This window comes from Chiloscyllium plagiosum, chromosome 40, assembly GCF_004010195.1.
Source record: "Chiloscyllium plagiosum isolate BGI_BamShark_2017 chromosome 40, ASM401019v2, whole genome shotgun sequence".
Classification (NCBI taxonomy): domain Eukaryota; kingdom Metazoa; phylum Chordata; class Chondrichthyes; order Orectolobiformes; family Hemiscylliidae; genus Chiloscyllium; species Chiloscyllium plagiosum.
Window position 1 is genome coordinate 5381325 of NC_057749.1, and position 25921 is coordinate 5407245.

The 25921-nt window shown below is 44.6% G+C and overlaps 1 protein-coding gene and 1 long non-coding RNA gene across 5 annotated transcripts in view; both read right to left on the reverse strand.

Moving 5' to 3' along the window:
• Positions 1-15898, reverse strand: part of loxl1 (lysyl oxidase-like 1) — a 102815-nt gene extending 86917 nt beyond the window's left edge. Inside the window, exon 1 of one of the 2 annotated variants that reach the window (XM_043680197.1) lies at positions 13888-15898. In XM_043680197.1, coding sequence (XP_043536132.1) covers positions 13888-15067 — 1180 coding nt within the window. In that variant the 5' untranslated portion in view covers positions 15068-15898. The remainder of the gene's footprint in view (positions 1-13887) is intronic. The other variant, XM_043680198.1, reaches the window with a different exon arrangement.
• A 3536-nt stretch (positions 15899-19434) lies between these two features.
• On the reverse strand, positions 19435-24755 carry LOC122542650. Of its 3 annotated transcripts, XR_006309845.1 has the most exons (4): positions 24571-24755; positions 23513-23675; positions 20933-21041; positions 19435-20152 (listed from the first exon to the last, which is right to left on the reverse strand). It is a non-coding gene; the product is annotated as an uncharacterized LOC122542650 (long non-coding RNA). The 3 variants fall into 3 exon arrangements; XR_006309846.1 differs by lacking the exon at positions 20933-21041; XR_006309844.1 differs by lacking the exon at positions 19435-20152 and having other exon boundaries at positions 20809-21041.
• Positions 24756-25921: the final 1166 nt, after the last annotated feature.

Consider the following 25921-nt stretch of genomic DNA (forward strand, 5'->3'; position numbering starts at 1 on the left):
CCAAAGCCTGAAGCATACTCCCTCTTGAGGACCCCTGGGACCAGTGTAGGTAATGGAGTATTTTTTGGTAGTACAGAGTCGTTGGGTTGAAGAGCCTCTTCAATGCTGTCTGATTTTGTCATTCTCCGATTATCTGAATGGACTTAACCATGGAAGAGAGGCCGACAATCAGGACTAATGAAGTCCTCCATAGCCCACTGCCTGAATATGTCAGTGATCCCTTTGGTCAGAAAACTCTATCCCCAGACTCCTTCCAAGCATATTAACAAATAGAAGTCTTTTTCAAACAAAAACAAAAATTACTGGAGAAACTCAGCAGGATTTGAGTTTCTGTGGAGAGACAGAAACAGGGTTAATGTTTCGGGTCTAGTGAGCCTCCAGAAACTGAATCCACACCCTTCATCTGCTACCCTTAACTTGCTAATGATATTAATGTAGCATCAGCATTAACTTTTATACAGAGTCATGCGGTCATAGAGATGTACAGCATAGAAACAGACCCTTCGGTCCAACTCATTCATGCCGACCAGATTTCTTAAATTAATCTAGTCCCATCTGCCAGCATTTGTCCCACATCCCTGTAAACCCTCCTTATTCATATACAGAACAACTTCGATTATTCAAACACCGATTATCTGAATTTCGCATTATCTGAACAAAATCTCCGGATGTTTGGGCAAACGGTGTTATCCAAACAGTCGATTATCCTAGCATTCGATTATCCAAACAAAATACTTACCTCTCGTGTCGTTCAGATAATCGAGGTTGTCCTGCACCTGTCCAGTGGGGTATATAATGGGATGTATGGCCAGTATTTGCTTTTTCCTTTGTTTAGTCATAGTCATAGAGTTAAGGTTGCTGTAATTTCATTGAAAGTTAGATTCTGGTTTATTGGCGTTTTGTTAGTCGGGTGTCTACATTTGCAGTGAGAGCACACATGATTTATGGTGGCACATTGAACTGAATTGCAAATGGGCACAATCCTTTGTAATCTGCCCAGGAGTACTGGCCTCATTGTTTACACAAGGTCTGCTGCAATTTTAAAACCGTCTGTTGTGGTTTAACGATTATTAGCACTGGGCACGTGTTTTGTTTAAAATTAAGATGTGGGCTCTGTTCCGGCTTTGCTCGAAAAAAAAACTCGCCTTTTGGATGGTGCGAAACAGGAACAGACACAGTAAGAGTATTTGCTCAGTAAACAGTGCAGGAATGTGTGAAGCTATAAAGAGCTCCAGCATGGAGTCAGGTCCAATGCATCTGATTTGCGAAATAATCAACAGGAAGACGGCGTATCCAAGAGGATATCTGGTAGGAACCTTCTTATGTAGAGCGTGGAGCTTGTGACCACAAGGTGATGGATGGCAGGTAATACTTTTATGTTGAAGTCATTGAAGGAGGAAAAATATCAAAGGATGCACTTGTAGAGGCCGGTTGAAGAGTTTTCCAGCATGGACTCATTGGGCCGAATACGCTCTCAATTCTCTGTAATCATACCACAGATTTTGAGTTTTTCTTTCCGTTATTCTTTCATGGGTTGTGGCTGTCACTGGCATGAAACAACTTGGCTGAAGTGTCCACCACATCGCTGTGGGTCTGGGGTTACATGTAGGCGAGACAGGGTAAGGAATTCTCCCCCTGCAGGACATTAGTCAACCAGGTGGGTTTAGGCAAGACCTGTCAGAGCTGCCCTGGCCACCATTACAAAAACTAGCTTTCAGTTCCAGATGTATTCAGTAAATTTGAATTCCCTCAACTATCCCGGTGAGATGTGGTCCCACGTCCCTGGGACATTCACTTGTTTTTCTCCATCAGTAGTTCAACACACCACTGTCTCCCCCAAATCATTGGCTTCATGATGCTTCATTGAGGTTAGTTCTCTATGTCTAGTAACTATCATAGAATCATTGAATCAAGCATTACAGAAAAGGCACATTGTATATCTGTACCAAAAAAGCGCCTCTAAAATTATAGAATCCCTGCAGTGTGGGAACAGGCCCTTCGGCCCAACAAGTCCACACCGACCTTCCAAAAAGTAACCCACCCAGACGCATTCCCTCTACATTTATGCCCAATCTACACATTCTTGAACACTATGGGCAATTTAGCACGGCCAATTCACTTAACCTGCATACCTTCGGACTGTGGGAGGAAACCCACACAGTCACAGGGAGAATGTGCAGACTCCACACAGACAGTCATCCGAGGCTGGAATCAAACCCAGGTCCCTGGCACTGTCAGGCAGCAGTGCTAACCACTGAGCCTCCGGTCCTATTGTCCTGCATGGTTCGACATTTGAAGTGCTCATCCAAATACCTTTTAAACGATGTGAGATTTCTCACTTCAACTACCCTCTCAGGCTGTGCATGTCAGATTCCTACCATCCACTGGGTGAAAAATATTTTCCTCAAATTCCCTCTGAACCTCTAGCCTTTCACCTTAAAATGATGGCCCCTTGCTATTGATCCTTCAACAAAGGTGAACTGCGCTCTATCCACCCTGTCCATGCCCCTCCAGTGCAATGGTGACCAGAACCACACACGGTACTTCAGCTGTGGTCTAATGAAATTTTTTTACTGCTCCAACAGACTTGCCTGCTCTTACAATCCATGCCTCGACTGATAAAGGCAGGTTTCCTGTATGCCTTCTTAACCACCCTATTAAGCTGTTCGGCCACTGTCAGGGATCTGTGGATAAGCAATCCCAAGACCCCCCACACTTCCTTGTGTGAGCCATTCATTGAGTACTCTTGTATCTTATTACATTTTCCAAAGTGTATAACCTCACACTTAGGATAGAAATTCCTTCTACCACTAATCTGTTCGAACTGTCAGTATCCTCCTACAAATAAAATCTTCTTCCTCACTGTCAACTACCCGGCCAATTTTCGTGTCATCCGTAAATTAACTCCTTATCCTCTCCACATTTGATAAGGGATCGAGCACCGATCCCTGTATGCACACTGGCCTCCAGTCATACTAACAGCCTTTTATCAGCACCCTGTCTCTTTCCACCAAACGAATTTTGGATCCAACTTGCCAAGTTACCCAGCTTTCCATGCCCTTTTACCTTCTTTATCAGTTTCCCGTGTGGAACTTTGTCAAAAGCTTTGCTTGAATCCAGATAAACTAAATCAACTGCACTACCCTCAGCTACACATCTGGTCATCTCCTTGGAAAATTCTACCAGACTTGTTAGCCATACTGACCATCCCTGATGGAAATCGAGAGTGTGTACTGGAAAAACACAGCAGGTCAGACAGCAACCGAGGAGTAGGAGAGTCGATGTTTCGGGCATGAGCCCTTCAACAGGAATGGCTTATGCATCAGGGCTTATGCCCGAAACGTCGATTCTCCTGCTCCTCGGATGCTGTGATTTTCCAGCATCACACTCTCGAACCTGATCTCCAGCATCTACAGTCCTCACTTTCTCCCATCCCTGATGTAACCTTGCCTCTCCAATTGGAGATTAATTCACTCCTTCAGAACATTCTCCAGTAGTTTCCGTGCCACTGATGTAAGACTCACTGGTCTGCCATTCTCCAGTTTATCTCTACCACCTTTCTTAAAAAGTTGAACCACATTGACTGTCCTCCAGCACCTCCCCTGAACCTATCCTGACAGTTAAGGTATCCATTTCTGTCACTATTATTGCCAATCTCTTTTCCATCAGATCCTAGTTCTCTTTCCTTCCATTCCTTTGCTGTTTGACCGTGATATTAGATCGATGTGGGGTGGATCAGATGCCTGGAAAATGCCATCTTGCTTTTGTAGTTAGACACAGTGAGACTCATGTTGCACTAGAATCTCTACAGTGCAGAAAGAGGCCATTCAGCCCATTTGAGTCTGCAACAACCCTCTGAAGAGCATCCCACCCAGAGCTAATTCAACCACCCTATTCCCCATAGCCCTGCATTTCCCACAGCCTGCACATCTTTGGACTGTGAGAGGAAATCAGAGCACCCAACATATTCACGGGGAGAATTTGCAAACTCCACACAGGCAATCACCAAAAACTGGAATTGAACCAGGTCCCTGGAGCTGTGAGGAAGCAGTGCTAACCATTGTGCCATCATGCCATATGCCTTTTAAATGTTGTAGACTCCACTACTTCCTCTGGCAGCTCATTCGTACAGTTAACCCCTTCAGGGTCAAACAGAATGGAAGAAACAGAACTGGGATCTGATGGAAAAGAGATTGGAAATAATAGTGACAGAAATAGGTACCTTAACTGTGAGGATTGGCTCACACAGGGAGGTGCTGGAGGACAGCTAATGTGGTCCAACTTAGGTCCCTTTTAAATCTTTCGCCTCTCACCTTAAACCTATGCCCTCTAGTTTTGGACTCCCCCACCTTTGGGAAAAGACCCTGCCCATTCACCCTATCCATGCCCATGACTTTACAGACCTCTATAAGGTCACTCCTCAGTCTCCCACGCTCCAGGGAAAACAGCCCCAGCCTATTCAGCCTCTCCCTGTAGCTCAAACCCTCCAATCCTGGCAACATCTTTGTAAATCTTTTCTGAACCATTTCAAGTTTCACAACATCCTTTCGACAGCAGGGAGACCAGAATTGAATGCAGTATTCCAAAGGCAGCTTAACCATGTTTAACCCATTATGTCTGTGAATGAGCAACATACCCAGTGTCATTCTCCCAGTAAACCTACATATTCATCTAGTATAATAACATCAAAGCATCCCTTTTAAAAGTGACAGATCATGTGTATAGTTGATCAACTCTCACTAAATTATTAAGAGTGCATGAAAACACATTTCCGGGACACCAAATGTTAAACAAGAAGGCAGACATATTAGATTAGATTAGATTACTTACAGTGTGGAAACAGGCCCTTCGGCCCAACAAGTCCACACCGACCCGCCGAAGCGTAACCCACCCATACCCCTACATTTACCCCTTTACCTAACACTACGGGCAATTTAGCATGGCCAATTCACCTGACTTGCACATCTTTGGACTGTGGGAGGAAACCGGGAGCCCCCGGAGGAAACCCACGCAGACACGGGGAGAATGTGCAAACTCCACACAGTCAGTCGCCTGAGTCGGGAATTGAACCCGGATCTCTGGCGCTGCGAGGCAGCAGTGCTAACCACTGTGCCACCGTGCCGCCCACATAGCATATGTTATGCTAAAAGTCACGCAACACCAGGTTATAGTCCAACAGGTTTATTTGGAAGCACTAGCTTTCGGAGCGCTGCTCCTTCATCAGGTGGAGCATCTGGTGAAGGAGCGTCGCTCCGAAAGCTAGTGCTTCTAATTAAACCTGTTGGACTATAACCTGGTGTTGTGTGATTTTTAATTTTGTACACCCCAGTCCAACACCGGCATCTCCATATCATATGTAATGCTGCACTTGCAAATAAAGCTGTTATCAAGGAAAGGATTCTTATCTAGTTTTTGATTTCACAATCTGGCTTGGTATCCATTTGAAAGCAAAGTGTGTGCAAGTATAAAGCCTCAACCATTGCCACAAAACTGACACAAAAACTTATTTGGCTGCATATGTCATTTTAGTGAGGCTTGTTGTACATCTTATTATTAACACACACACGATACTAAAGTGACAATTAAAAGATTTTCTGTTGCTTTAAAAATTATATGTTTTTTTTGGAGAAAATTATTCCTTTTATGGATGATGAGCCCTCAGATTTTTTTTCAGCTTAATATGCCATTTGATGTTTAGAAAGGATAGTCCAAATATCAAATAAAACTACACCAGGTATGTAATTAGTAATTTGTTGTGCTTGTTTTACTCATTTGCTTTCCCAGACTGAGACAAACACAAGATCTCTTTGTTTAACAAAGTCAATATAAATATTCCCTGAATAAAACAGACAATTAAATATGGCCTCTTACTTTTCTTTAAATAATTCTGGAAAACTAATACAGTGGGTCTCTGAGCTACAAACATCCGGCCCATGAATGCCTCAAATGGGATTCCATACAAGGATTCCATACATTTGAACATTTCCTGTACTTCCTGAACAGCTATTTTATATCGTCCTGCATTGTATAAATATACACATGAATCAACTTACAAACAGACTTGAGGACAGAAGCCATTCACAATCTGGAACTGTCTGTCTATTGACGTTAACAGAGAATGTGAAAAGGATAGCTGGCTATATGGTAACAAAAAATAAAAGCTGTTCTCTCTCATTTTAGAGAGAGAGAGAGAGAGAGAGAGAGAGAGAGAGAGAGATAACCAGATGATGGTTTTACCTGAGGGTCACCACACCTCAGGCAAGGGATGAGATTGAGAAGGGGAGTCCTATGGTGGCCAACGGCCCAGAACGAAGATAACTACTGGTTGGGGAACTATGGAGCCCAGTCAGACCATGTGGAAGCCCAGAAAGACTGTGATGTCGGTCTTTTTAGCTTTATTTTTTATTTATAACTTGTACTATTTATGTATGCAATGTGGTGTAACCTTTCTTTTCTTTATATTTTGATTTGTACCTGGGTACTTTGTATTTAAGATAGCCCTGCGTGTTCGTGACATTGTACACATTTCACTGTATGTACTCCTGTTCTTTTGTGACTTGAGCACACGTGACAATAAACCTAATTCTGATTCTAATTCATGGTTACCTCAGCTGGTGTAGGAAGTGAAACCCCACTGTTGGTGTCACTCTGCATTTCAAACCAGCAAGGGTCGAGTGTGGGCTGCTGGAAAAGCACAGGAGGTCAAGCAGCATCCGAAGAGCAGGAGAATCGATGTTTCGGGCAAAAGTCCTTCATCAGGAAAGATGTTCCTGATAAAGTGCTCATGCCCGAAACATCAATTCTCCTGCTCCTCGAATGCTGCCTGACCACCTGTGCTTTTCCAGCAGCCCACTCTCGACTCTGATGTCCAGTTCTCACTTTCTCCATTGCATTGCAAACCAAGCTTATCATTTGACTGACTGATGGATCTGGTGAAATTACTCTTGGAACTACTATCCTGTTATACCCACATTCAGATCACTTGTACATAATAAATGCACTATTCCTTAATGCTTACTGCTGGGGAACCCCACTGCATCCAGTTAGGTAAATATTTTTAACACCAACGAAGTTTAGGTCTTGGACGTTCTGTTATAATGTTGTTTTGCAGAGTGCAATAATATCTTTAAGGGAATGCCTACAATATTAGATCATTCTGACTTCATAAAGAAATTGATATTTAGTGAGCAACTAGAGATGTATAAACGCAGTTCCATCACAGAAAATGAAACCGTGTGTAACTTGTCAGGGGAAATTCCCACAGGATTTGCAATCATCACTGGGAATTTTTTCTGAATGATCCAATGCAGCTGGGCTGAAGACAACCATTTTTATCTTAGAGCTCAATAGACTTCAGCTTTAAATCCCAATCCAGATGACTAGAACACAAACTCCCCCTCACTACACACGTTCTGACTTACTAAGTCTGCTAGATGGATCGCTCAGTCAACGTGCTAGCAGGCACAGTGGGATAAATGGTCTCCATTTGTGCTGTAACAACTCTGAGAGCCTGTGACAAGGGTATGATTCAAAAATCATAGAATCCCTACTATATGAAAGCAGGCCATTGGCCCATTGAATCCGCACCAATTGTCTGAACAGCACCCCACTCTGCACACCCCCAAACCAATCCATGTAACCCTGCCTGACCTACTGTGCTTTTCCAGCACCACTCTAATTTTGACTCTAATCTCCAGCATCTGCAGTACCCATTTCTGCCAAATCCACTTAGCCTTCACATCCCTGGACACTATGGGCAATTTAGCGTGGCCAATCTACTTAACCTGCAGACCTTTGGACTGTGGGAGGAAACCGGAGCATCCGGAGGAAACCCACGCAGACACGGGGAGAATGTGCAAACCCCACACAGTCACCGGAGGCTGGAATCAGGTCCCGAGTGCTGTGAGGCAGCAGTATTAACCACTGAGCCATTGTGTCCCCCCTCATATTGAGCTTAGTTTTATCTCAATGCAAGTGGATGTGTTCTGAGCAAGTTAGAATCTCACTCAAATAAGCTCTAGCACAGGAGCTTAGGAAAAACTACTGCTTTCAGTATGGACTCCAATAAAAGTATGCAAAGGTACAAAAGTAATTCCAGTGATCTACTTCACCATGTTTGCAATATGTGCATTTTTTGAGGCATTTCATTTAAAACATTGGACTTAAAAGATCTCCCTGGGAAAAAAAAATTGGCATTACATTTTGACAAAAAAAATCTTTGAGTGATTTCAATTATTTCATCAACAAACTGTAACAATGCAAGCTGACATAGGAAAAAGTGATCGGAAATCCAGGCTCAAGTATTTGCAATGGGAACAGCTGGCACTGATTGCAACCAACAACTTAACACAGGAAGGAAATATATGACCATGTCCACACACTTGGAGCATGTGATCTCAAACATCGTAGCTACAAGGATCAAAGTTTGTTTTTTTTTTAAATCAGTCTGGTTTTTTTTAAGCTGGAAATGAAGATTTACAAATAAATGTCAATGCCCCTCACCAAAAACAATTAATTTCTGACTGACCTGATCGACACAGAGAGTGAATTCTATGAGTGTAGATAGAAGCCAGGTTAACAAGCTATTTGGAAAGATTTGGCATTACTTTCATGCTTTTGAATTTAGAGAATTATAGAAAAGAAACAGCATAGAAGGGCTTATGCCCGAAACGTTGATTCTCCTGCTCTTCGGATGCTGCCTAACCGGCTGTGCTTTTCCAGCACCACACTCTCGACTCAGATCTCCAGCATCTGCAGTCCTCACTTTCTCCTAGTTGAATTCAACCCATTGTGTCTGTGCCAGCTCTCTGTAAGAGCAGTTCACTTAATGCCACTAGCCAGCCTTAAATCATAGCCCTGCAAGATTTTCCTTAACAGATAATGATCCAATTCCCTTCTGAATGTCGTCACTGAAGCAGCCTCAGTATACCTGAAAGGCAGTGTATTCTAGATCCTTACCACTCACTGTGCAAAATGCTTTTCTGCATATTGCCATTTCTTCTTCTGCTAATTATCTTAAATCTGCGACCTCTTGTTCTCTGTCCCTCCACCAATGTCAGAACTCACATGACACCAGATTATAGTCCAACAGATTTATTCAAAGTCACAAGCTTTCAGGGTGCAGCCTCTTTGTCAGGTGAAGGAGCAGCGCTCCATTAGCTTGTGTGATCTCAAAGTCACCTGTTGGACTGTAACCTGGTGTCATGTGACTTCTGACTTGGTCCAGCCCAACATCAACATCTCTACATCTTCCAGCAATGGGAACAGCTTCTCTTTGTCTATTCAATTTTCTGATTACAAAGCAAAGTTAAAAATTGCAGAGTTAAAAAACACCAGGTTATTGTCCAACAGGTTTAATTGGAAGCACTACCTTTCGGAGTGACGCTCCTTCATCAGGTGGTTGTGGAGTATAAGATTGCAAGACACAGAATTTATAACAAAAGTTTACAGTGTGATGTAACTGAAATTATATATTGAAAAAGACCTGGATTGTTTGTTAAATCTCTCATCTTTTAGAATGGGCATGTTGGTTTCAGTTCTTTCATACGTAGTGGGGTGACCTGGAGTGTGACATGAACCTAAGGCCATCCCTATGGTTACTAAACTTAGCTATCAGCCTCTGCTCAGCCACTTTACATTGTTGCCTGTCCCAAAGTCCGCCTTGGAAGATGATCACCCGAAGGTCCGAGGTTGAATGTCCCGGACCGCTGAAGTGTTCTCCATCTTGGGGGGAGCACTCCTGTCTGTTGATTGTTGTGCTGTGTCCATTCATCTGTTGCCCTAGCCTCTGCTTTGTCTGACCAGGGCATCCTTGTCTGAAGAGTATGAGATAAGTAATGTTGGCTGAGTCACATGAATACCTGCCATGTACATGGTGGGTGTTGTCCCCATGGGTAATGGTGGTATCTGTGTCGACACTCTGACAAGTCTTGCAGCATCTACCGTGACAAGGTTGGATGATGTTGTCCTGAAGCCAGGCAGTTTGCTGCGAACAATGATCTGTTTGAGGTTTGGTGGTTGTTTAAAGGTGAGGCGTGGAGAAGGTCTTGGTGAGGTGCTCATCCTCATTGATAATGTGTTGCAGGCTGTGAAGAACGTGGTGTAGTTATTCGGCTCCTGGGAAGTACTAGACAACGAAGGTGTCCATCAGGTGGTTGAAGGTGACGAAGGAGCAGCGCTCCGAAAGCTAGGGCTTCCAAACAAACTTGGTGGACTATAACCTAGTGTTGTGTGATTTTTAACTTTGTCCACCCCAGTCCAACACTGGCTCCTTCATTATAAAGCAAGGCATCTCATATCTATTAGAGCAAATTACCGCAGATGATGGAATCTGAACTGAAAACAACCAATGCTGGAGATTACAGTGGGTCAGACAGCATCCATGGAGGGAGAGCAAGCGAACGTTTCAAATTTCTGCCTGACCTGCTGTGATCTCCAGCATTTTTGTTTTCAGCATCTTATGTATTCTTTCTTAACAGCCTTATCATTTGCTTGCCCTGATACAAAAAAAACTGTGAACACATTCGCCACAATTCCTCTTTTTTTTTTGCAACACCCCCCTCCTCAAATTCTAACTATTTGGATGAAACTGCCTCTCCATGTTGTTTGAGTGAAATTGCACCACTTCGCACCTCGCGCACACATTCGCCACAATTCCTCTTTTTTTTTTGCAACACCTCCCCTCCTCAAATTCTAACTATTTGGATGAAACTGCCTCTCCATGTTGTTTGAGTGAAATTGCACCACTTCGCACCTCGCGCATTCACTGTGTCTGCCCATTTCATATGTCAGAGTGTGGTGCTGGAAAAACACAGCCGGTCAGGCAGCATCCGAGGAGCAGGAGAATCGATGTTTCGGGCATTAGCCCTTGAGGCGTTTGCTCGAAACGTCGATTCTCCTGCTCCTCGGATGCTGCCTGACTGGCAGTGCTTTTCCAGCACCACACTCTCGACTCTGATCCCCAGCATCTGCAGTCCTCACTTTTGCCCACTTCATATGTTAGTCTATATCCAATGAAAGCAATAATGAAAGCAATGGCCCTAACACCCACCTCAGGGGACTGCATTACACAAACATTCTTAACAAAGAGCAAATAAATTCAGGTCTTTGAACCTTCTGATGTACCAGCATCTGCAGTCCTCACTTTTGCCCATTTCATATGTTAGTCTATATCCACATTTTCTGCTACTTTCTTGTTCACCATATAATGTCAAACTGTGTCACATTTGCATGTTCAAGATTTTTATTCCCTTTTACAACCTAGCCAATTCACTCATGTATAATGAAAGCAATGGCCCTAACACCCACCTCAGGGGACTGCATTACACAAACATTCTTAACAAAGAGCAAATAAATTCAGGTCTTTGAACCTTCTGATGTATTGTTACTCTGCAGAACTTCAACTTTATCTTGGAGAGAGTGCTTGCATAATTAGATCATTCTGACTTCATAAAGAGATAGATAGATAATGAGTAATTAGAGATGTGTAAAAACAAATCTATCACAGAAATGAAATTGTGTGGAAAGGGTGAGGAAAAAGCCTTGCAGTAGTTTTAATAATAACTTGGAAACTATTTTTTTCTGACTCCTACAGTGCAGCTGAACTGAAGACTAATATCCTTGTCTCAAGAGTTCAGAGATTGTGCTCAAGTCTTACTTCAAAATACAAAATCGGAGAGTCCAATGCTTTCCTGAGGGTTATACATGTTAAAACAAATCTTCAATGGTCTTTCTCAGCTTAAAATACATCACGACAGTTATGGGGAAGATGGTGGCACAGTGGGAAAAGACTTAACTTGTAATCTGGATAGCTCAGCCCCGTACAATCACAAAGAATGATGTGGAGGTGCCAGTGTAGGACTGGGATGGACATGGTCAGAAGTCACATGACACCAGTATATAGTCAAACAGGTTTATTTGAAATCACACGCTTTCATATTTTTTTGTGATTTCAAATAAACCTATTGGACCATAACCCAGTATTGTGTGACTTCTGACCTTAAACTCAATGTTGGAGAAACTCAGGTCTGGTATCATCTGTAGGGGGAGAGAGAGAGAGACAAGGAGAGAGACAGGGGGAGAGAGTGTTAATGTTTCAAGTCCAGTATGACTCCTCTGCAGAAGAACTCTAATTCTGAAATCATACCAGACTTGAAATGTTAACATCGTTTCTCTCTCCACAGAAACCTGTTGAGTTTCTCTATGTTCGTTTCAGATTTCCAACATCTGCAGAATTTTACATTTAGCCCTGAATAATACTCTTGTATTCAATTATCAGCATGGCAACTGGTGCAATTTACAAAGGAACCTCGATTATCCGGCATTCAATTATCCGAATTTCAGATTATCCGGCAAGATCGCAAGATCCCAATGCTTGGCTAAGCTACGTTACCCGGCATTTGATTATCCGGAATTCGATTAACCAACCGAAATACGCCCCGGCCATGTCCTTCAGATAATCGAGGTTCCTCTGTAAAGTCCATTCATAAATTTGAAATTTAATCTAATCCCACTCACAGTCACTGAAACTATCATCACTTGTTGTAAAAACCTGCCTGACTTACTGATGTTTTTCCCAGGGCAGGAAATCTGTGCTCCTTACATGGTCTGGCCTCCCTGTAGCTCCAGATGAGCAATAACATGGTCAACTTTTGATGGTTCCCTGAAATGGGCCAGTAAGCCAGCTAGGGATGGCAAACACATGCCAATGTTGCCAACGACACCTATCACTTCATGAAAGTGCAAGAAGGCTTTCACAGAATCCCTACAACATGGAAACATGCCATTCAGCCCATCATGTCCACATTCACCTTCCAAAGAGCATCTCACCCAGACCCACCCCACTTACCCTATCCCCGTGACCTGTATTTCCCATGGATAACCCACCCAGCCTGGACACTTTAGATTAGATTAGATTAGATACCCTACAGTGTGGAAACCAGCCTTTCAGTCCACCAAGTCCATACTAACCATCCAAAGAGTAACCCACCCAGACCCATTCCCCTACACTATATTTACCCCTGATTAATGCACCTAACAGTATGAACAATATAGCATGGCCAATTCACCTGACCTGCACATCTTTGGATTGTGGGAGGAAACCCACACAGATACAGGGAGAATGTGCAAACTCCACACAGACAGTCACCCGAGGCTGGAATCAAACCTGGGTTCCTGGCACTGTAAGGGAGCAGTGCCATTCACTGAGCCAATCTGCCACCCTCAGGTGTGTTCTCCTGAGTTCTGTTAAACAGGGTTCCCAAATACCAACATCATTAAAAACAGAATATTTCATCGTTAGTTTCATCCCTGGTTGCTGAAAGTTTGCTGTGTGCAGATTAGTTGTCCTGTTTCCTGCATTATGACAGTGAATGCATTTCAAAAGTACTGCATTGATTGTAAAGCATTTTGTCCTGAGGCTATAAAAAGTTGCGAATGAAAGCAAGTTTTTTTTCCCAATCAAGACTGAAAACAGAAAGCCAATGGCAGAGGGGACCAAAACACTGCAACATATGTACATCACCGGTCAAACGTGAGCAGTGCTGGTGAGAAATAATCTCCAACATTGATATGACATTAGCAATGGACATCACCAGCCTGAACACCTGAATAAACTGCTTAAATCCTCAACAACTGGGGCACACTCATTCAAGAAACATGTAATGCATGTTAGCATTTTATAAACTGTCCCATTAATGTGTGCACTGGTTGGGACGTGGTGGGGGGGGGGGGGGGGGTTGAACAGGGCAATAATGCAGTCGTGACATGGAAGTATTTGAAGAATTTCAACCATGCTCAGAGGAAACAGTAATTTCATGTTGGATTCTGTTTCAACAGCAAAAACCAAGCACAGTTTGACAACTTGTTGCACATTTTAAACACTATTACCTCTGCCGTTCTGGTCTGGTCGATACACGCTCCCCAGGGCCATACGTGGGAGAGGAATATGGCGTCTGAGCTGCTCGGTCCCTCCACTGGGATCCACTCGTCGCTGGGCGTGTTGGTCCAAACCAGTGGTGGGACCATTCGGTTCACTGTAATGGGACGAGGCATACGGGTCCACTGGCACGTTGCGGCTGAACGGGTAGATTCCAGCGCCCGCTCCGTCAGAGCTCACCCTAGGCACCAAGTGGCCAAGATCCGAGGACGGGCCTGGGGACTGAAGGCCGGGGTTTATGCCGGACGGCGAGAGGGCGGGCTGAGTGTCCGGCGCCAGGACGGGCTGTCCCCTGCTCTCATCGTACAGGCTGTGCATGTATCGCCGATCGAGCCCGTCGAAGGCTGGGGGCTGCTGGGGTGTGTGGTACCTCTCCTGGCCGGGGTACTGGCCCTGGGGTCTGTAAGGGTAGGCGTTCTCCCTGTACTCGTCGTATCTCGTCCTGGGCATTAGGGCGTACCCCCTGCCCTCCGGGAGTAGGCTGGTTGGCACCCGACGATACGGCACACCTTCATCCATGGCATCGAAGACTCTCGGCGACCCTTGCTCATAGCCAGGGTCGTAGGCGCTGGGATAGGACGGCTGGTGGGCCAGCGGGTAACGTTGGTAAGGCGGCTGGGCGTAAGGGGTATCCGCAAAGGGGCTGGCGCCAGGCTGGTGCTGCCTGGACCTGGTCTCCTGCCTCACGGTGGGTGGCACGTACCGGTGGGTGTTGCTGGGGTCCCCGAATTGGCCTTGCCTCCAGTTGTCCGGCACTTGCCCGAAACCGAAAGGGTGCCTGGTCTGACCCCTCACCGTCTCCGAGGCCACTCGGCCCGTCTGCGCCGGAGCCTGGCGGCGCCCGTGATTGGCCGCGGGGCGTTGCAGCTGCCTCCTGGGCGGGTGCCGGGCGCTGGCACCTCCGAGCCAGACCCTGGGGCTGCTCCGGGCTGGGTGATGCCCGGCGGGCAGGTACTCGGAGCCGCTGTGCAGGAGGCTGTAGACTCGGCCGTTGTTCTCCCAGCGGATCATCTGCGTCCAGTTGTCGTCTGGCCGCTGCGCTGAGCCCGGCTGAAAGCGCAGGGAAATTAACGAGGAAACTGACCAGCAGGTCAGGAGCAGCAGCACCCGCCTCTCCCTGGCCCCTTGCATCTCGTGTTGTGCACCAACCCTCTCCACTCGCCTGGAAAACTTCACAAATGTGCTGCCTCTCTCTCTCTCTTTCTCTCTCTAGCGCTGCTCTCCTCTGTGTATGCAAAGCCCCAGACTGGACATGTTGGGACAGAGTGATGGTGAAAGATGAGAGAGAGAGAGAGAACTCTTCAAATATTCCCAACGTTTCTTCTGCGACACTTTGCACCGCCTTTTTTTTTCACTTCTCTCTCTCTCTCTGTTCACCGCTGGGTCAACCGATTACTTGCATGTTTTTTTCCCTCTCTCTTGCATTCCCTTAAAATCTCCACCGCCAGTGGATTTCCAAACAGAAAATGAAGTTCAGAGATCTCCCCTACAATTTTCTATCCCCCTCCGGGCAACAAAACGGGTCAGCCCTCACAGCATTGGTCGCCCCTCCCTATCCATGCTCAAAGTTAGCATTCCCGAGTTGAAATGGCACTGGAAAGTCTCTTCACGCTTCAGAGAGAGGTTTCGCTTTGGGTTTTTTTTTTCGTTTGCAGGAGGTTTGAGGATCAGGAGGGGAAAAAAAAATACATTAACGTCGAAAGGGAGATTTTTGGAATTGGGGGTTCATTTTGAAATTTGCAAGAGGTGCAAGCAGAGGTTCCCAACGTGTAATAGGAAAGGTTTAGAGGGATATCGGCTTAAACGCAGGCAAATGGGATGAGTTGAGTTTTGGAATCCCTCTCAAGTTGGGCTGAACACCCTGTTCCCATGCTGTATGATTCTATGACTTGCACCAGTATTGGCTGGTTTACTGTTTTATTTTATTGTTATCCTTACTAAATGTCAATATAATTAACTTTTGTTTGTCGTCCCCAGGCAGCTGCACTCCCTCAGCACAAACCTGATTTTTTGCACTGTTGTTTCTGGGGTGGGACTAGAACCCAGAACTTGAAACTGCTACCAGTTGAGCTGTGGCTTTCCATTCTGGCCCTGGAGGGGTTAATTAGCAGTAATTCATCATCATCTGCCCCTCAGTGAGAGGGTGACATCTGCTCATGGTCACAGATTTCTGTCAGAAGCCTTCATGTGATTGAACAATTCATTACTTGAGATCTATGAGCAGGAGGTAATGGGACGCTGATGAACTTCCTTAACTGCCATCACGCAGATTCAGTTTGGAACTTTTAACTTTATTTCTTACTTACTACTTTATACTGACTAGAACCGTAATGTTGAAATCTTAGCTTATCTCTTTGTCTACGTTTACCTAAGATTTTGTACCAAGGTACCTTGTACCTAAGGGGCAGCATGGCGGCTCAGTGGTTAGCACTGCTGCCTCAGAACGCCAGGGACCTGGATTTGATTCCAGCCTTGGGTGACTGTCTGTGTGGAGTTTGTACGTTCTCCCCGTGTCTGTGTGGGTTGCTCCGGTTTCTCCCCACAACCCAAAGATGTGCAAGTTAGGTCGATTGGCCATGCTAAATTGCTCATAGTGTTCAAAGATATGTCAGTTAGGTGCATTAGTCAGGGGCGACAGTAGAGTAACAGGGTGGGGGGACGGGTCTGCGTGGGATACTCTTCAGAAGGTCAGTGTGGACTTGTTGGGCTGAATGGCCTGTTTCCATACAGTAGAGACTTTATGATAAAGTGGTGAATGGCAACATTGTAAACTTTTCTCTAGTGCTCTTGTATCCCTGTACTTGAGTACACATTACAATAAAAACCTAATTCTCATTCATTGTTAAGCCATTTGGACTCAAAGCTTGATGAAACTTTTTTCTTTAATTCTCTTGTGGGGCATCACTGGCTGCGTCAGTATTTATTACCCATCCCTAATTACCCTTGAGAAGGTGGTGGTGAGCTGTCGTTCATATGTGCTGGAGGTAGATCCACAATGCCCTCATGGAAGGAATGCTGGGATTTTGACCCCTGCCACTCTGAAGGAATAGTGACAAAATTCCAAGTCAGGTTGGGAATGGCTTGGAGGGCATCTTGTAGGGGGTGATGTTCTCAGTTTGCATGACAAGTTATCACCATTTTAAATGTTTAGTAGCAAGCTCCTTCTAGTCGTTAACCGTCAATGTTGCCGTACCTCAAGAAGAGCTTCGGACCATCTTTTTTGCAGTTTCTTTTTTGTTCACAGCAGGTGGGTCTTTCAGGCTAGGCCAGCATTTTTTACTGACCCCCTAATTGCCCAAAGGGCATTTAAGGGTCAACCACATTGCTGTGGGTCTGAAGTCATATATAGGGCAGACCAGGTAAGGATGGCAAACTTCCTTTCCTGAAAGACATTGGTGGATCAAAAGCTTTGTTGTGCGATAGTCGTATGTTCATAGTGCCATCCAGCACGGAAACAGACCCTTCGGCCCAACTCATCTATGCTGATCAGGTTTCCTAAACTGAACTCGCTCCATTTACCTGCATTTGGCTCATATCCCTCTAAACCTTTCCTATCCATGTACCTGTCCAAATGTCTTTTAAATGTTGTAATTGTGCTCACCTCTACCACTTCCTCTGGCAGCTCAGTCCATATAGGCACTGCCTTCTGTGTGAAAACATTGCCCCTCAGGTTCCTTTTAAATCTTACCCCTCTTAACCTCAACGTACACTCTCTACTTTTGAATTCCCCTACCCTGGGTAAAAGACCTTGCCTATTCACTTTATCTATACCCCTCATGATTTTATAAACCTCTATAAGGTCACCTTCAGCCTCTGATATGCCAGGGAAAAAAGATCCATCCTATCCAGCCTCTTCTTATAGCTCAAACCTTTCGGTAACGTCTTTGTAAATCTTTTTTGCACCCTTTTCAGTTTAGTAACATCCTTCTTGGAGCAGGGCAACCAGAATTGTATGCAGCACTCCAAATGTCGCCTTACCAATGTCTTGTACAGCCGTAACTGAACACCCCAACTTCCTGTGCTCAATACGCTGACCAATGAAGGCAAGCATATCATACACCTTCTTCACCACCCTGTCTACATGTGACACTACTTTCAAGATGTTATCTACCTGCATCCCTAGGTCTCAAACTTCCCAGGACCATACCATTAACTGGGTAAGTTCTGCCCTACTTTGTCTTATCAAAATGCAACACCTCCCATCTATCTACATTAAATGCCATCCACCATTCTTTAGCACACTGCCAATTGATCAAGGTCCCATTTTACTCTTGTATAACCTTCTTCACTCTCCACTATACCACTAATTTTGGTGTCATCCCCAAACTTGCTAACCATGCTTCCAATAGTCTCATCCAAATCCTTTATATAAATGACAAGCAACAGTGGACACAGCACTGTTCCTTGTGGCACACCCGCTGGTCACAGGCCTCCAGACTTATCAGCGGCCCTCTACCACCACCCTCTATCCCCTACTGTAAAGCCAAATTTGGGTCCAATTGGCTAATTCTACCTGGATCCCATGTGATAACCTTGCAAACCAGTCTACCATGTGGAACCTTCTCAAAGACCTTGCTAAAATCCTTGTAGACAGCATCTACTGCTTTGCCTTCATCTATCTTCTTGGCACTTAGAAAGGTGACCTAAATCTGAAGGGGAGACCTAAGCCTGTCCTTACTTAATGAAACTATATGTTGGAATTTCAGGAAAATTGTATTTTTGATTGGTCATTAAGCCATGGGCCCACCTTCACTCTCCAGTATCTTGAAACATGCCATGGCACCATTTTGAGGAAAAGCAGGGGAGCTCTTCCAAGAGCTTTGGCATTCAACCAACATCTAAAACAAATTACCTTGTCATTATAATCTGTTAGAGCTTTTTTCTTTTTGATTGTTTCATGGGATGCGGGCATCACTGGTCTTGCCAGCATTTGTTTCCCAACCTAGCTGACCTTGAACTGAATGTCTTGATGGGCTCTATCACAGTGCAGTTAAGAATCAAACACATTGTGGGTCTGGAGTCACACTGCGACCAGACCATGTAAAGATGGCAGATTTACTTCCCTGAAAGGCGTTCAAAACCAGATAGATTTTTTAATAACAACCAACGGTGGTTGCCATCTGGCTATACATTTTATTGAATTTTAATTTCACCAAGTCCGTGGATGGGATTTGAGCTCATGACCCCAGGGTATTATTTTGGGGCTTTGATTGCTCATCCAGTGACATTACAACAATGTCGCCATCTCCCCTTGCTGTGTGTAAATTGGCACCACTGCTTCTACATTATGATCAATGATTGCAAAAGGAAATTGTAAGGGCGCTTGAAGGAAATACACTTAATATTAAATAAACAAGGTCACAAGGATCAACCAGGTAGTGGGAATGACTGGATTGTTCTAAGGAGAACGGGCATAAACTCAATAGGCTGGGGTGGCCAAAGTCAGAAGTCACACGACACCAGGTTATAGTCCAACAGGTTTATTTGAAATCACAAGCTTTTGGAGCGCTGCTCCTTCTCAGAAATGATTGCCACTAGTGGAGGGCTTCATCGCTGATTCCAACTGCCTCCAGTTTTGCGATTCTGCAACAATCAATCAGATGCCACCTTGATGTGAAGGGCTGTCACTCTCACCTCACCTCAACTCTTTTGCCCACATTTGGACCAAGGCTGTAATGAGGTCAGGAGATGCATGGCCCTGGGGGTACCCAGACTGAGCGTCAATGAGCAGATTATTCTTTTGCAAGTGACACTTGATATCACTGTTGATGACACTTTGCTGATGATGGAAAGTAGACTGATAGGGCAGTAATTGGTCAAGTTAGAGTTGTCCTGTTTTTTGCAGACCTGGGTAATTTTCCATATTGTCGGATGAATGCCAGTGTTGTAACTATACTACTACAGCTTGTTTGGAGGCACAGGTAGTTAAGGAATGTAAGTCTTTAGCATCATTGCTGGAATATTGTCAAATCTCATAGTCTTTGCAGTTTCAAGTCAACCATTTCTTGATATCATATAGAGAGAAATCCTATGAACTGAGGACTGGAATTTGTGATGCTGGAGACACAGGAGGAGTTCATGAAGGTTCACCCACTCAGCATGTCTGGCTGAAGATGAATGAAAATGTTTCCACCTTCATGTGCTGGGCTTTACCATTGTTGGTGGGGGGATGTTTGTGGAGCATCATCCTCTCGTGAGTTGTTTCATTGTCTAAAACTACCCAGAAGGAATTTTAAAAAACAGTCAAACTTGCAAACATATGGTACAATTACAACATTCAAAAGACATCTGGATGGGTGTATAACTAAGAAGGGTTTGGAGGGATACGCGCCAAATGCTGGCAAATGGAACTAGATTAATTTAGGATATCTGGTCAGGACGGATGAGTTGGAATGAAGGGTCTGTTTCTGTGCGTACATCTCTATGACTGTATGACGCATGCTGGTCTAAATCATTTTAAATACTTCAAAGTGAAGCTCAAGTATAACCAGTACAATCTTTCTGAGTATTAATTTTAATACTAATTTCATGATCTAGGCATTCAGGACTGGATTTGGCAAGACTTATATAGCAACCAGGGGGCCATTCAGCCCTTTGAGCTCGCTGTGTTATTCAACATTAGCTTGGCTGATCGTCTATCTTAATTCCATATTCATCTTTTCTCCCCAAAACCCCCTTGATGTCTTTAATATCTAAACATTTATCAATTTCTTCCTTGAGTACATTCAGTGACCTGGCCTCCGCTTCAGAGCTTAGATCTGATCCGTTGATTGCTTCTGTGACTGACTGTTTCCTAACTTCGTTCTGGGGTAGGCAAAAGTGAGGACTGCAGATGCTGGAGATCAGAGTCAAGATTAGAGTGGGTGCTGGAAATGAAGGGCTTTTGCCCGAAATGTCGATTTTCCTGTTCCTCGGATGCTGCCTGGCCTACTGAGCTTTTCGAGCGCTAATCTTTGTTCTGGAATAGCCTGGAAAAGCAGAATCTCCGATAAGTACCTCACCGTATTCTGACACTTGCCATATATGGTTGTTACTCGATGGTTGCTTGATCAAAATCCTGACAGTCCCCATCTACCTGGGCTGTATCATCTTCTTCACAGCAGACCTTACAGAGAATCGAGACAACCCTTAAAAGTAACTAGGAACATGCAACTTTCTGCTGATGCACGTATCCGCAGAATGATTTATTTTTACAAATCAGAACATCATTGTGACATTAATCTGTCTCTGCAACTCTCTTTCAAGTGACACAGAGCCTTTTCAAGCTGAACCAACACATTATGTGAAATAGTGCAATAAAGATAATAATTAAATCAAAATTACTTGTCAAATTTTAACAACATTAGTACTAACATCTCTGTTTAATGGTTATTAGCAACCATTATATCCATAATGGTTCCCGTTTTTAAATAATGGGGGGGTGGGGGTGGGTTGGTGGTCTGGATAGGATAGGAGAAAGTGAGGACTGCAGATGCTGGAGAATCAGAGTTGAAAAGTGTGGTACTGGAAAAGCACAGCAGGTCAGGCAACATCCGAGGAGCAGGAGAGTTGATCTTTCGGGCATGCCCTTCATCAGGTATGGAAAGGGTGAATGGTACTTGTCTTTTCCTTGGGATGGGGGATTTCAATACTAGGTGCATGTTTTTAGGGTGAGAGGAGAGAGATTTGAAAAAGACATGAGGGGCAACCTTTTTGCACAGTGTGTGGAATGAACTTCCTGAGGAAGTGGTGGATACAGGCACAACTACAAGGTTTGGAAGACATTTGGATCAGTGCATGAATCAGAAAGGTTTAGAGGGATATGGGCCAGGAGCAGGCAGGTGGGACTAGTTTACTTTGGGATTACGGTCAGCATGGACTGGTTGCACCGAAGGGTCTGTTTCCGTGCTCTATGACTCCACGACTCTACTAAAAACAGAGAGAAAGAAAATTCTGTCCACAAACAGTCCCTGGGTTCCAATAGTGCAGAAGTCAGAACAGGATGGAGGACGGCATTGTGGCTCTGTGGTTAGCACTGCTGCCTCACAAAACCAGGGACACGTTCAATTCCCTGCTTGGGTGACTATCTGTGTGGAGTTTGCACATTCTCCCTGCGTCTGTGTGGGTTTCCTGCAGGTGCTCTGGTTTCCTCTCACAATCCAAAGATTTGCAGGTTAGGTGAATTGGTCATGCTAAATTGCCCATTGTGTGCAGGGAGGTGCATTAGATTAGATTAGATTAACTACAGTGTGGAAAGAGGCCTTTCAGCCCAACAAGTCCACACCGACCCTCCGGAGAGCAACCCACCCTGACCCATACCCCTACATTCACCCCTGACTAATGCACCTAACACTACAGGCAATTTAGCATGGCCAATTCACCTGACCTGCACATCTTTGGACTGTGGGAGGAAACCGGAGCACCCGAAAGAAACCCATGCAGACACGAGGGAGAATGTGCAAACTCCACACAGACAATTGCCCGAGGTGGGAATTGAACCTGGGTCCCTGACGCAGCAGTGCTAACCACTGAGCCACCGTGCCACCCCAGTCAGGGGTAAATATATAGTAATAATGTAGGGGAATGGATCTGGATGGGTTACCCTTCGGAGAGTCAGTGTGGACTTGTTGAGCCAAAGGGCCTGTTTCCACACTGTAGGGATTCTATGAACATAAAGGAGCTGTTTGTAAGTACAGGAAATGTTCATAAATTGGATATTTAAAATTACACCCTTGTGTAGGCTCATGGTCAGAAGTACAAACGTTCATAAGTCGGATGTTCTCTTACTTAAACTTTGCCATCTAAAGCTGAAATGACACTGGCAAAGAGGACAAATCAGTACAGGCAAAAAGCAAACAAAGCCACTTTTGAAATACTGCATTCAATTCTGGTCTCCTTCCTATCGGAAGGATGTTGTGAAATTAGAAAGGGTGCAGAAAAGATTTACAAGGATGCTGCCAGGATTGGAGGGTTTGAGCTACATGGAGAGGCTGAATAGGCTGTTTTCCCTGGAGCATTGGAGGCTGAGGGGTGACCTTATAGAGATTTATAAAATCATGAGGGGCATGGATAGGATAAATAGATAAGGCCTTTTCCCCAGGGGGAGCGTGTCTAAAACTAGAGGGACATAGGTTTAAGGAGCGAGGGAAAGATTTAAAAGAGACTTAAGGGGCAACTTTTTCACGCGGCAGTTGACTCTATGCCTGTATTAAAAATAGAGAAAAAGAAAATAGTCTCTGGAATGAGCTGCCAGAGTAAGTGGCAGAGGTTGGTACATTTAAAAGGCAGTATATGATGGGTATATGAAAAGGAAGGGTTCAGAGGGATATGGCCAAATGCTGGCAAATGGGACTAGATTAACTTAGAATATCTCTGCAACATGGACGAGTTGGACCGAAGGGTCTTTTGCCATGCTATACAGCTCTATGATTTTAATACAAGCGGTAGCACAGATTTCTCCAAGGCACATGTATATTCCGTTTTCTAGAAATGTATTTTACAATTGGCATCCTCATCTAAATATTCCACAGGAGTTAGGTTAGTGTGGAGAAGAGTATTGTACTGGAATCAGCAGATCCTTGTCCCATCCGAACTCACTGAGGTCTGTTGTGTTGCTGTAAATTCCTGGGAAGCTCATGTTTTAACCAGCATGAGTTTACATTTTCTGAAGCTGGACAAAACCGATCTCCCCTTTACTGTAAAAGGCGCCTCATCAACTCAATCCACTCCATCAATAATGCAACTTTATCCCAATACATTCCTGTAAAACAAAACAAGGATGCCATCCATTTTGTAGAAACTGCAGTTTTTTTCAGAAAGTATCCTCAAGGAATTACTTGTAATGGTGTGGTCGTAAGACATTTCAAACTTATAATTCTTCACTTGAGAGATGCAAGCTCCACAGGGACAGTCACCCCAAGCTGGTATCGAACCCAGGTCATTAGCTCTGTAAGGTAGCAGTGCTAAACGCTGAGCGACTGTGCTGTCCATATCAACATCATTTGTATTGTAAGCCAGCCATTCAACCAGCTGAGCTAACTGACTCAGTTAGAGCTGGTAATGAAGGACTGCCTTCAGAGGATGAGGGAACTTGATTTGCAGTATGGCGGCAGAGTAAGACGCTCCAGTCGGAGCTCCTCTGCTCACCTGTTCCTTTTCCTCTTCTCCCTCTTTGCAGCAGTTTATCTTCCCCACCCCACTCAACTTCTTAAACAACCCTACCCTAGAATGGAGAATGGAGGCAAGATGAAGGGTGATGAGTCCCAGTGGGGAGCAGAGTGAATCCCGGAGCAGGGAGCAGAGTGAATCCCAGAGCGGGGAGCAGAGCGGGGAGCAGAGCGGGTCACGGGCTGAGTTGCTGAGCAGGGAGCAGTGCGATTCCCAGGCTGGAGCTCGGAGTGGAGCTCGGAGTGGGGAGCAGAGCGAGTCTCAGGCTGTATCCCAGGGTGGGGAGCAGTGTGAATCCTGGACGTGGATGTAGCGTGGCCTCGTGCTCTGAAATCCAGTGGGCACAAACTCATGTTGCAAAAGGACTAGAACTCGAGTACCTAAAAGACACTTTTCATTCTCTTTCTGGACTTTTAAACTCTGTATTCCCATGCTAGTGTTTTTTTTAAACTAATTCAGCTCTGTGGCAACAGTTAAAGTTTCTGTACCTGGTTATCCTGTTATTCGAGTGCACGTGACAATAAAGTGCAATTCAATAAGGATTAAGAGACGTCCATACCGATGTTTCATTACCTCAGCCCTGGCTGTGGTGTGAGGCACTGAGACCTCTGACAATCCTTCATACCCTATGGGAGTTTCTGTGTTGACCAGTTGATGCAATTCTATCTCTGCCAGTTGTTTTTCTCTCTCTTTCTCCAACAGTGCGGATAATATTTCAGCAATCACTGGTGGCTTTCCCCGATTCAATTACAGAGAAAGAACGCTTTTTGCCCTGACCAGCCCTAACTAGTTGTGATCAGTGAGCAAACACAAAACAGCTGCAGGCACCAAAATATGCCAGAGGAACCTTACTGGATTACAGACTGAGGCTGCCTTGAAATTTGTCCGAATGTAAACATGTCTGCATACGAATTCTAAGAATCTTAACTGAGTTGGTTCAAAAATCAGGAGATTGAAGTTAAAAAGGCCAGGTGATCAGTTAAAATGGTCATAAGATATCTGAAAAATGAATTGATTCACTAATGCCCTTGTCAGTGTGACCGATTATATGAGTGCAGTCCCCAAAAAGATGTGGTTCAGTTTTATCAGTGTTTTATTAACCTGGTAAATTAATCACTCATAAGTAAAGATAACCCAGCATCCCCTGAGTAAAACTGAGGAACGGCAATAAATGCAAGATATATTCCAAGAATGATTTTAAAATTGCATTTGTGCGGTATTCTTTAGATTTCTAATCTTTCAGTGGAGCGAAATAGACCTTTCTTCTCTCCACTTTCCCCATTTCAGTCTGCCACAGTGGCCCCATGCTATCTCTGCTCTGACATAAGGCCTCCACACACTCTCAATTGCGAGTAGGAGACATTAGGACCTTAAGGCACAGCCTCAGAATGAAGGGACTTTGGAACTGAGATGAGGAGGAATTTCTTTTGAGCAGGTGAATCTGTGGAACTCACTGTTGCCAAAAACTGTGGAGGCCAAGTCATTGCGTGCATTTACATCAGAGATAGATGGGTTCCTGATTAGCCAGGGGCATCACGGATCGCAGGGAAAAGAATGGTGTTCAGAAGCATATTGCCAAGATCAATGGGCTGAATGGCCTAATTCTGCTCCTATATCTTATGGTCTAATGAAATTCATAGGCTGGACAGCTTGGGATGACGAGAAAGGCTGACCCTTTAATGTGAATCGATGATACATCACTGCATTTAAATGGTGCTCTCTGGTTGTAATTTTTTTTTAGAATCCCTACAGTATGGAAAAGGCCCTTCAGCCCAGCAAGTCCACACCAACCCTCTGAAGAGTAAACCACCCAGACCCATTCCTCTATTATTCTACATT